At 61.9% G+C, this 12,103-nt stretch overlaps 1 protein-coding gene across 1 annotated transcript; it reads right to left on the reverse strand.

Moving 5' to 3' along the window:
• Window positions 1-556: 556 nt before the first annotated feature.
• Window positions 557-11,558, reverse strand: RPS6KA4 (ribosomal protein S6 kinase A4). Its single transcript, XM_037838318.1, is given in 19 exon segments — window positions 557-894; window positions 1,117-1,280; window positions 1,452-1,611; window positions 1,937-2,131; window positions 2,217-2,390; window positions 2,811-2,904; window positions 2,987-3,120; window positions 3,282-3,410; window positions 5,060-5,224; window positions 7,521-7,643; window positions 7,645-7,672; window positions 7,780-7,883; window positions 7,968-8,048; window positions 8,296-8,403; window positions 9,033-9,148; window positions 9,243-9,461; window positions 10,130-10,201; window positions 10,308-10,522; window positions 11,152-11,558. Coding segments are annotated over 18 exon segments (2,316 nt in total). The 5' UTR covers window positions 10,363-10,522; window positions 11,152-11,558; the 3' UTR covers window positions 557-699.
• Between the last annotated feature and the right edge of the window lie 545 nt (window positions 11,559-12,103).

Raw genomic sequence — 12,103 nt, forward strand, 5'->3', positions numbered from 1 at the left:
TTATTTAAAGTCAAAGGCACAGCCTGGATGGCTGAGGGAGTGACCAAGGATGCCTGATCCAGACCCCTCCCCACGGCCCCGCCCTCCAGCCAGGGCAGCTGTGCCAAAGGGGAAGAGGTGGGCGACAAGAGGGCCTCCCCTTTCAGGGGAGTGCCTGCCTCGTTCCTTAGCCCCAATAGGGGGGAATGGGTGGTATAACATGAGGCAGAAATGCTTCAGGGGTCCGCCAGGGCCTCTCCCTCAAGCCCCCCAACAAAGGTCTTTGGTGGATGCAATTGCACAGTCCATAAAGTGTCAGCTTGAGGGGTGCCCCCTCCCAGGAGCTGGGGCTCAGGAAAGGGGAGAGTCGTCGTCCCAGCTTCTCCCTGTAGCAACTCAGTGCTTAGAAAGGGGGAGGAGCCCTTCCCAGCTGGAGCAGCGCCCTGGGGAGAAGGGCCTTAGTCCCGAAGGGGCAGGGTCCCCCCACAGCCCTCTCCCCAGCAGGCCCCTCCCTCCCTGCATCTCTAACTCTACCTGGTAAGACATAAAAAATTCTCTGCTTATAAAAATACTTCTGCTCTGTCAGGGAGCTGGGGTGGGGCGACGGAAGGGCAGTCCCTGGGGGACAGGGCCGCGCTGCTAGCCGAGGCTTGAGGACAGTGAGCTGGCTCCCAGGTCGCTGCTCCGGAGAGGGAACGGGGGAGGTCACAGGGGCAGGGGCTAGGAGGGGGGCAAGGGGCCGTTGGGGCGGCGAGGGGTTCCCTTGGCGGCGGGGGCCCGGCCAGGGGCAGAGGGAGCCGGGGAGCCGCGACGGGAGGTGGATGCGCTCCGCAGCTTCTGCTTCCGCCGCTTGGCCAGGGGCGCGTTCTCCACGCTCTTCAGGAAGAAGCCCTCGCGCTTGCCCCGGTTGAACGCCTGGGGGAAGGGAGGCAGTGCAGTCCCCGGCCCCGCCTCGGCTTCCACATGCCAGTTTGGGCGCACACCCTGGACCCTCCTCCCAGGCCCCGGGCCCCGCCTTGGGAAAGGTCAGGACCCCGGCTGGCCACAGGCCAGGACGCACCTCACCTTTCTGCGCTCTAAGGCCCCGCCCCCCGAGACCACCGCCCCACCCCACCACCCGGAGGCCCCGCCCCTCACCATGAAGGTGGCGTTGAGGCCCGAGCGCACCGCCTGCCCGGAGGACTCGAGCACGTCGGGCGTCCGGAGCGGGGGCGAGGAGCGCGCGCTGCCGTCCTGCAGCCACGAGCTGCCCCGCAGCCCCTCCAGCTTCAGTCGCTTGGCGGGGTCCACGGTCAGGAGCCCTGGGGGCGAGGAGGTGCTGGAGAGGGGCCTTGTAGGCTAGCTGCGCCCCAGAGAGGTCCTAACGGCCCCACACATTTCTCCCCTGCCGGTCCCCCAACCCTGGAAGATACCTGCTTCAGGCGTGATCCCGTGCCCTCGCCCCTCCCAACCATGACCCGCGACCTCCGCACCTCGGACCAGCTCCTTGGCCTCCTCGGACACGCCCTGCCAGGCCTCCCCGTCGAGGGAGAAGCGCCCCTCGCGGATCTTGCACATGATCTCGGCCGCCTGGCTCTGCCCGCCCTGGCCAGAGGCCCCCTGGAAGGGGACCTGCCCCGACAGCATCATGTACTGGGGAAACGAGGGAAGAAGTGAGATAGGCTCCGACTGCGGGGCCCAGGGAGGCCAGAAGGCTGAGCCCATTCCGTACTAGGGTAACCCCTGGGACCCATGCCCGATGAACCTCTAGGCGCCTAACCTAAGGCTGCCTCTGACCCCCACACCACAGCGACCCTGCCCCTGGGGCAGAACGCCCTTTGGTCCCAGCCTCAGACCAAGCCCGGCCACCTCGATTAAGATGCCCCCTGCCGGGCAGGATGATGCCGGCCCCATTGTCAGGGCGCCCTAGATCCCAGCCTCGGACGACGCTGCCCCACCCCGGGTCCCTGCCTCATACCAGGATGACGCCGAGGCTCCAGAGGTCGCAGGACTCGTCGTAGCCCTGCTGCGCCAGCAGCTCGGGGGCCGCGTACTGCAGCGTGAAGCAGGGCGTCTGCATGGGCCCCGCGGGGCTCTGCGGCCGCAGCCGTGCGAACCCGAAGTCGATGATCTTCACCGGGGCCCCGGGCGTCTCGTCGGCGTACAGGATGTTCTGTGAGGAGGACGGCGGCGCGGCGGGTCAGAGGCAGGTCCCCGCGCCGCCGCCCTGCTCCTGCCTCCCGGGCGCGCGCGCCCACCTCGGGCTTGAGGTCGCGGTGCACCACGCCCGCCTCCTCGTGCATGAAGCTCACGGCCGACACGAGGCTGCGCAGGATCTGGCTCGCCTCCGACTCGCTGAAGTGCCGCTTCTTGCGGATATGCTCCAGCAGCTCCCCGCCCCGCAGTAGCTCCAGGATTAGGTACGTGTGCAGCTGCGGGGGGTGCGGCGGGCCGGGTCACCACCCGCCAGCCCCGCCCCGCCCCCAGGCCGCAGGCCCCGCCCCAAGCCCTACTTCCCCAAGCCAGACCCGAGCTCAAGCCCCGCCCCCAGGACCGCCCCCAACAGCCTCCTTAGGCCCCGCCCCACCCCAGGCCTCTGGCCTTCAAGCCCCGCCCCCACGAGTCCTACCCAGCCCCCCAAGTCCTCAAATCCCCGTTCCACCCGCAGCCTCAGCTCCGCCTGGGGCCCACAGGCCCAACTCCCCGCCAGTGCTACCCCCTCGGCCTCCCTGGCCCTCGCAGGCCCCGCTTCCGTGGCCCGGGCCCCGCCTCCCGGCCCTCCCCTCGCGCCCCCCGCCGGCAGGCAGCCCCCGGCGTCCCCGCGCTCCACTCCAGTCCCCGAAAGTCCTCACCTGGTCGTGATGCACCTCGTGCAACTTCACCACATTGGGGTGCGACTGGCACTGCCGCAGGGCGGCCACTTCGCGCTGCGTGTTCGCCTCCAGCCTTGGGGAAGGGGCAGGCAGGGTCAAGGCCGCCGATCTCCGGCCCCGGCCACCCGGACCCCGCCCACCCCGGGCCCACCCACCTGCGGCTGAGGATCTTGACCGCGAACTCCTGGCCGCTCTGGCGCTGGCGGCAGCGGCGACACACGGAGAAGCTGCCCTGGCCCAGCGCGGGCTCCCGCAGATCCAGTTCGTACTGCTGGAAGAAGGGCGAGTCCTGGAGGCGAAGAGGGCGCGTCAGGGATGCCAACTGGGAGCCCCGCGGCCGCGCCGCGCCCACCCACGCCGCAGAGGGGCGGGCCCTCAGCCTTCGGGCCTGGAGTCCCGGGGCCCAGACCTCCCCATCCTGACCCCACCCCCGACCCCGGCCCAGCCCACCTGCATCATGGCGCTCCTAGCCACCGCCGCCCGGCCCGGCCGGTCGCCAGCACCAGGCGCTTCCAGCACGTCGGTCATCACGGCGTTGTTATGGTCAAACAGGATGGACGGCGCCACGAAGGAGTATCCCTGCGGGGGGCGGGGGAGGGAGCGGATGGGCAGCCGGGGTCTGGATGTGCAGGAGGGGAGTCCCTGGGAGGCCCTGACCTGGGGGGAGCTGGGCGGGAGCGGGGGTGGACCGTGGGCAAGAAGGGGATGGCTGCTGCATCCCTGTACACGCAGGATGCCTGGACACGAGGGAAAAAAAACTATTCCTTTCAAAGCAGACTTTAGCCTCCTCTGCAAGGGGGCTCCTGAGGAAATGAAGAAACCAAAGCTAACTAACTCTTTGCCTTTCCTAAGGACTCATGGCCTGGAAACATGAGATTTTCAAGGGTAATTTTAGTGTGTTACTTTCTCCTAAAAATGCAGTGCCACATGCTGGGAATTTTATCTATTAGAGTCATTGATCTGTCCCCAATAACCCAGATCAGTGCTTGGCATGGGGTTGGTGCTCAATACACGTTTTTTGAGTCAGATGAGTGAAAGTAAGCATCAGTCCCCAAGAAAGGACTTTCTCTTTAGGCCTGAGACAATGGAACAAGGGCTGTTAAGCGGAGAGCTGTGGCTCATTTCTAAGAGCTTTATAGAGGAGACTTATCCATCCATAATTGATATTGGTCTATTTTCATTTAATATTTATGGAGCATCTCCTACAGGCTCTGTGCTGGGCACAGAAATTAAACACACAGTCCCCGCCCTCCAGGAGCTTCCAGACCAGGGGGTGGCAGGCAGTCTCACTTGGGCTGCTAGTTTCAGCATGACAAACTGCTCAGAAGGAAGTGCTGTCTGCAAAAGGGCAACCCAGTGGGCACAGGAGTGGGGAAGGCTTTAGGCACACTGGGCAACACTTGAAGGATGGGGGAACAGCATGTGCACAGGCATAGAATGTGTTCAGGAGCATCAAGGAGGACGACAGGGAGCTCTGAGGCTAGGGTGCTAAGCAGGGACCACATTGTGCGGGGCCTCGAAGGCCGAGCAAAGAAGTTTGGACTTGTCCAACGGGCCTGGGCTTCTAAAACTGTGCCCCTAAGAATGGCAGGTGGTGTATCAAGGGGCGTGCAAAGCCATAATATAGACAAGGCTTGTCTTCCTAGGTGTGCACTTAAGCAAGTAAAATAACTTAAAACGATTTTTCCGTAACAAGAGTATAACGAAGTAGAAGGGAGAATTCGTGAAGTTTAAAGATAAGCCATGAACCATCAGAGATATGTCCTGCTGTGGTGGTCTCTGTGGCTGACAACTCCAGGGGCCCCCTAAGTGTAGATTCGATCAGTCTTATGGGAAGTCTCAAGGGGCAAGACTGGGACGGAGAATCATAGGGTCTGCGGGGCAGGCAAGGAACCAGGGGACTGAAATGTTCTAAGGCTCACTCGGCAAGCTACGAAAGGGAGGCGGAAGGAAGAGGGGGGCTGTGAGGACTGAACAGGGAGTCCTGTGAGGCTAGGAGAAGGAATGCTTTGTGGGCAATGAGGAGGAAGCAGGGTAGGATATGCCCAGCAGTGAGCAAGGACTTGCAGAGCTAAACTCAAGAGTGAGCATGAGGGGGAGAGGTCCGGGGAGACGCTGAGGCCTGATCAGGACGCAGGGTCTATGCAGCACCCATGGCTCAGCCAGGGTCAAAGCGGGCAGCAGAGTCCTACCTCCCCTGTGTCAGGGGTCCATGAGCTCTCACTCACCTGGAAGATGCGGGGGTCCCCAGATGGGGGGCTGCCAGGTGGCGAGTAGACGGGCTCCAGCCGGGTAAATTCGTCTGCAAAGTTGCCCACATCCAGTTCTGAGCGGATCTGGGGTCGGAAGGGGGCTGGAATCTTCCTGGCAGCCAGAGCAGCCCAATCGAGACCCTAGGGGAAAGGGATCAGAGATTAGGGTCAAAGGGCAGGAACTGGAAATCCCTCTCCACTCAGGCCCACCTCGTTGGGCAGCTCCTCAGTGAGGCAAGGGCCTGTATGGCATTTGGAGTGCGCAGCTGTTCTCCTGCCTCCCCAGCTGACACTCCCGTCCCTCTGGTAACAGGATCTGTTTCCCTTGGGGAACCACCTCTCCACCATGCTCAGTTAATTCTGGGATTTTTAATAGAATTGGTTTGAAAACCAAACGAATCTCCTCCCATTGGACTTAAGTTTGGGAAGATGTGAGCCTGGAATTGCTAGAGACCCCCCACAGGATCTAACAATGAAGTCCCCATGCAGAACAGCAGAACCAAGAGACAGAAAGATTCCTAATGAAACCGTTGGAGCATCTGAATGCAGCCTTGCCTGAAGGTAGTGCGCTTTTCCTTGGACTTTTCACTTATGGGAGTTAAAATAATGCCCTTTTATGGCTAAGCCAGTGTGGCAGAGCCTGTTAATTGCCTACTCAACATCCACTCTCCCTGTCTTCCTTAGTACCACAGCCTCAATTTTATCCCAGGCAGCAATGTACACAACTAAAAGACAATATTTTACAAACTTCCTTGCAGCTAGAGGTGACCAAAATGTTGCAAACAAAAATTGTGAGGTAGGACTCCAAGGTGCCTGTTTTGCCCTTCCCTTCCTTCTTCCTGCCTAGAGAGCAGATTAAATGGCAAGAGCTCTGGCAGCCATCTTGGATCATGAGGCATCCCTGGGGATAGAGGCTATTGCTAGGAATGGGAGAGCATTTTTTTAAAAAAGAAGCTTAGATTCCCAAAGGCACCATGGAGACACCACACCAGCCCTGGCCTGCCAAACTCTGGACTTTTTTTATGTGACAAAAATAAGTCTTTAAGAAAAATAATAATAAACTTTTATCCTGTTTAGGCCACCATTCATTACAGCCTCTATTACTAGCAGCCAAATTCTATTCCAAGGGATATCACCATTTTGAGTTGGACTTTTTGTTACCTGCAGCCAAGAGACCTGACTCTTGAAGACCCCAGTTCTACCACCAGAGACCCTGACATTGCTATCTCCAAAGTGGCTACCCGGAAACAAAGGGAGACAAGGGAAACACCTCTTCCAAGTGTCGGGCATCAAAGACCTTGGGCCTCTCCAGTGTGACAGGTCAACCCATCCCCAGCGCCCGGCACAGTGCCTGGCACACATGCAAAGGGAGTTGACAAATTCTCTGAAGGAAACCGACACTGCCCAGCAACTCCCCATCCTCCACGCCCCCAGTGAAGGGACATCTTCACCCTGAAGACTTCGATTCCTGTCTAAGAAAGCATCTCCAAGGGCCCTTCTAGGCTGGTATTCACTGGGAAGGTTCAAGGGAAGGTGACACTCAAAACACAGGTAACAGAGCACCTGGCCCGCTGTAAGTGCCCCTAAATGGGTGCTTTTGTTACAAAGTCAGACAAGTGGCCAATCTGACACCCACAGGACAACACAATGTAGGAGTTAAGAGCACAGGCCTTTGAGCCATCAGAGCAGACTTTGAACCCAAGCTCCACTGTTTCCTGGCTAGGTGATTTGGGGCAAATTATTTAACTTCTCTGAACCTCAGCTTCTTCCTGTGTAGAGATAGGGATGATCAAGGTGGTTTTGAGGGTCACATGAAATAATACAAGCAAAGGGCCAGCCCGTGATAGGTGTCTGCCATTGCAGGGTCCTGTTAGGTAATGACGATGGCTACGCATGGTGTCTGGGTCAGTGAGGTCTCACAACGAGGCGAAATTCGCTCTGCCCTGCAGTCCCAGCATGCATGTGCTCTTAACAAGTGAGCAGGTTATATGTTATGTGAATATATCTCAATAAAAATGCAATTTAAAAAAAAAAAAACAAGTGAGCAAAAACCCACATGGGCTTGTCAACCGTGCCTCTGAACTAGAGGCAAACGGCCTGTCCAGCAGTGGTGAAGAACAAAGCACTGGTGGATGCTGCGAGTCAGAAGTCTGGTTTTTCTTACCAGCTTGCGCCCGCAGGAGATCTAAGTTCCGTCCCCAGCTCTACACCATTAGCTGTGCAATCTCGGGCAGGTCCCCCGTCCGATGAAAGGACTGGACTAACCCACCTCAGGCCCCAGCCAGCCCTGTCAGCGGATGAACCTAGAATTCTCTCAGGAAACATACCTGCTTTTTTTCTGTGGGGGCAGTTTCTGGATAAAGTGAAATGAGCCAGGCTCAGACCAGGCCTGGGTGGGTGTAGGGAGGTGTGGGGGCCCGGGAGCCAGGAGCCTCACCTGGAAGAAGGGGTGGTTCTTGACTTCCTGTGCCCTCTGGGGCCCCGCACCCAGTCGCTTCTTGGGGTCCTTGCAAAGCAGCCGCTGCAGCAGGTCCTGCGCCACGGGCCCAATCCGGGGGGGGGAAGGGAGGGGAGCACTTCAGGATCCGTCTGGGAGGATGGGGGGGGCGTCAGGGGCAGTGAGCCCCCCACCCCGCAGTCCTGCCCAGGCAGGCCCTGAGGCCCCTCAGCCACCCTCTGCGCCCACCCCTACTCACCGGGACACCTCAGCCTGCGTGTTCCTCTCGCCCTCCAGCGTGAAGGGCGAGGCCCCCGTCAACAGCTCGAAGAGCAGGATACCCAGGCTCCACCAGTCCACAGACTGCCGAGGCGAGGCCGGGTGAGGCCTGTGGCTGTCCCTGCCTCCCCCCCCCCCCCACTGACCCCCACTCCCCCGCCAACCCACCTTGCCATGCCCCGACTTGCTGCGGATGATTTCAGGGGCCATGTACTCAATGGTGCCACAGAAGGAGAAGGTCCGTTCTTTCTGGGGGGGTGGGGGGGTACCCCATTCAGCCTCCAAGGCCTCCCTTGTGCCCCAGCAGCCCCCAAGGACCCGATCGATTTGGGAGGGGCTGGAGCCGTAGGAACGTCCTGAAGGCAGGGCCCGGATCTGTTCACCTCTGCACCCCCAGAAGCTCCAGGCCAGGCGCAGGGGAGGAAGAGATAGGAAGAGAAGGCTTGAACGGGGCGTGGGGGGGGGTGCCGCAGGCAGAGGGAGGCCCTCCATTCACCTCCTCCGTCAGGAACTCCTTGCTAAGCCCGAAGTCCGTGAGGACGATGTGGCCCTCGGAGTCGAGCAGCACATTCTCTAGCTTCAGGTCTCGGTAGATGATGCCCAGCTGGCGGGAGCAAGGGGGGCACTCAGACTTCCACCCCCCAAGATCCTCCCCGGCTCCAGGCCCCCAGATGCCAAACCCCCTCACCCCCACCCCCAGCTCCTCTGGCCTGTGTCCTTCGGCAGCTACCACTACACCTGTCCTTACTCTGGACAAGAAGACACACCCCCCCAGGAAGTTCTTTGAGCAAGAACATCTGGGTGCAGGGGGATCCCCAGGGATGTGTAGCCAGAGCAGAACTGGGTAAGAAAGACCATTTGAAGGTACAAAAGCGAGGAAGGAGGGCCCCAGGGGAACAGGCCCCGGGCTCCCAGAGGGACAGCCTGTGTACAGGGCCCCATTTCAAGGAGGCCTTTGGAGACAAGACCTGAGGTCTCTATTTGAGGAAGTTCCACGAAAGGGGCCCCAGGAGACAGCCCCGAGTTCCCTGTAAGAGGAAAGCCCCTTGCAGGAAACACCAGGGGAGAGATCCCACCCTGCAGCACCGAGGCCCTCCTTCCAGGAGGCCTGTGGAAGCAGCTGGGGTCCCCACCAAGGCCACCACTGCCCCCCGGGGGACCCAAGAGGACCCAAAGCTACCATGTTTGGGGGCCCCTTATGAGGCCCAGCCCCATGGCCAGGTCTTCACCCACCTTGTGCAGGTATTCCAAGGCCAGCACGATCTCGCCCCCATACACGCGCACCTCAGCCTCCTTGAAGTACTGGCGCTGGTAGAGATGGGTGAACATCTCGCCTCCGTTCACATAGTCTGGGGGACGGGGATGCAGGTTGCAGAGCAGTCCCCATCCAGGTGGCTCAGCCGCCCCGCCCCTGACTGGGGTTGGCCTGCGGCCTGCCCTTACCCAAGATGAGGTGCAGCTTGGCATCAGTCTGGAAGGCGTAGTGCAGGGTGACCAGGAACGGCGCCTGCCGCACCAGCTCCAGCACGGAGCGCTCCGTGCGCGTGTGCTCCTGCGTCTTGGCGCGCTGCACCAGCGCCGCCTTGCGCAGCACCTTCATGGCGTACAGCTTCCCCACGTCGTGCCCGCCCGCCTTCCGCACCAGGAACACCTTCCCGTAGGCTGTGGGTGCAGCAAGTGGGGGAGAAGAAGGAGGCCGTGAGCAGGGGCATGATGCAGACTGGTGGGGGTGGAGGTGTTGCCAACCCAGGAGGGTGTGCAACTTGGGGAAGGCAGCTGGGGCGAGAGGCAGGTATGCAAAAAGCTGGAAGAACCTTCTAAGGAAAAGGCGTGCAAACCCCAGGAGGGTGCTCCCCCAAACCAGGGAGGGGATGTGCAGACTGGGCTGAGGAGCAAGCAACTCCAGGAGGTCTTCCGCGAGGGGTGGGGGTGAGGCATGCGCAAACGTGCCCCACGATGCAAATCCCAGGAAGGGAGGCCAGGCGCGCCGCCTCCCGCCACTGCGAGAGGGATGTGCAAACCAGGGCTGGGGAGTTTTACAGAGGGGTAAAGGCGGGGGAGGAGCTGTGCAAATCACTTAGGTGACTGCAAATCCAGGGAGGGGGCGTGCACACACAGGAACTTGCAGGGAGGAAGGTCAACGTGGAGCCGGCCCTGCGACTGGGGATGCAATCCCTGGCAAGGCAGGAGAAGGGGCAGGCAAGGTGGGATGTGCCGGGAAAGGGTGGGGGCCCTTCCCGGGGGCTGGTGCCGAGCCCAGGCAGGTTGGCAGCCCGGGTGGCCCAGGGCACCGTGCCGGGGACACCTGCCCGTTGGACGGGGGTCCTCACCTCCCGTGCCCAGCACCTTGAGCAGCTCGAAGTTCTCCACGCTCACCTTCTCCTCGTGCCCGGTCAAGTTGGCTGGGGGCACAGGGTGGAATGAGCCCAGCCGGTCCGTGACCCCTCCCGGCCCGTGGCCCGGCGGCCATCGCCCGCCCCCCGCAGCCCCTGGCCGCCCCCGCCCCACCTTCGGTGATCCGCAGCTCCACCGCGCAGCTCTCCTCCTCGTCCTCGTCCCCCATGGCGGGCGGGTCGCTGGGGCCCGCGCGGCTCGGGCTCCGGGCGGCGCCGGTTACATGGCGGCTCCGGCCGGGGCGGGCGCTTCCTGGTGCCGCCTCCTGGGCCGAGGCGGGCGCGACGCCGCCTCCCGGCTCCCCGCCCCGCGCGGCCTGAGTCAGGAGGCTGGAACGTGACAGCGCCGGGCTGGGTGGGCGCGGGGCGGGGGCGGCCCCGTCTCCCGTTGGCGGGCGCGGGCGACAGGGCCGTGCTCTCCGGAACCCCACACGACCCTCCCAGGGAGCTGAGACCCCACCCTGGGAGCCATGCCTGGGGTCCCTGGATAACCTGCAGCCTCCCTAGGGCGTACACCCCTAGCCAGGTGTCCACCCCACATGCCTGCTAAAGGGTGCTGAGTGGGTGTGGAGGAGGCAAGGAACCCGGGCCCCAGGGGCATGGGGGGCCACAGCAGGTGTTTATAGAGCCCCCCCCTTTCCCAGTGCCAGCTTTCGGGGCAGCCAAATATCTCCGCCCGATTTTCTCAGCCACCAGCCAGAGAGAGGTTTGATAAAAATTACAACCCACTCTCCACATTTTTGATCACTTCAGCAAATGGGGTGGGGAGATCTTTAGGGCCCTTTAACATGCAGCCTGCCCAGAGTCCCATCATCCCCCGGGCTCCCTGCCTGCATCCCCTCCCACGTGGGCTTCCCTATCTCTGGGCTCCCACCACCTGGGCCTCTCAACATCTGTGGGGGCTGTGGCAGGAGGGGAGGCCGGATCTTCCCATGCATTGCTCTGTTCTGCAGAAGCACCTCAGCCCGCAGCTGCCCTCCACAGCCCGCCCGGGCCATGCATGTCTGTAGTGGTTCTGTTCCCTGTCGTCCCCAAGCCTGGTCCAGTTCCCAGTCCAGAGCAGGCCTCAGAAAGGGATGTCCTGTCAGAGTCACACAGGGGCGGCCCCCTCTGCCCGTCATGCCCAGGGACCCTGGCTGGCCTGCCCTCCAGAGCCTCTGCTGCCCCTTCTGGCCTCCTTGGGGCAGATAACCCGCGGCCTCCACTTCCCTGGAAAACTGGCAGAAGCCACCAAACAGGGCAGGGTGGCCATCAGAGCCCCCGACCGGAGGCCGCTCACCCCAGCTGGAGGCTGGGGGTTCTACCTGCCCCTGCCAGCCCCTCACAGCTCTGGCTAAGAGCTGTGGGTTTTCTCCACGGAGCCTGCAGAAACCCCGGGAGCTGAGCTGCTGCAGGTCACCCTACAGAGGCTACACTGGCCGCCCCTCCCAGCTCTGCCCACCTCCAGATTCAGGAGCAGCCGGAAGGCCAGGCTATCTCATCTCAGCCCTGGGCAGCCCCACCCTCCCCGGGTAGCCCCAGGCCCCCTGACTCACATCCTGTCGCCCAGCCTAATTACCCCCCTTCCCAGGCTGCCTCCTAGAGGCCCCTGTCAGAAATCCTGTGTCCCTCCATGGCGGCCCCAGGCCCCGGGTAACATCCCGCCAGGCTGTGAGCTCCCAATGGGTGAGGAAGGGGGGGTAATGAGGAAGGAAAATGTGGAAGGAAAGAAGAGGGGGCCCTAGGAGAGGAATGGGGACGGGGTCTCTGGGGGTTTGCTGCCTGCACCCCTGTGTCCAGACCTCAGGCCCCAGCCACAGCTGGCACCCAGAATGCCATCCCCCTCCCCAGCCCCCGGGACATCCAGGCTCTGGCAAGCCCAACAGGCCCCAGCCTTGAAGAAAGCCCTTTGCTGCCTGTCCAGCCCCTCCT

Source organism: Choloepus didactylus, chromosome 6 (genome assembly GCF_015220235.1).
Source record: "Choloepus didactylus isolate mChoDid1 chromosome 6, mChoDid1.pri, whole genome shotgun sequence".
Lineage (NCBI taxonomy): Eukaryota > Metazoa > Chordata > Mammalia > Pilosa > Megalonychidae > Choloepus > Choloepus didactylus.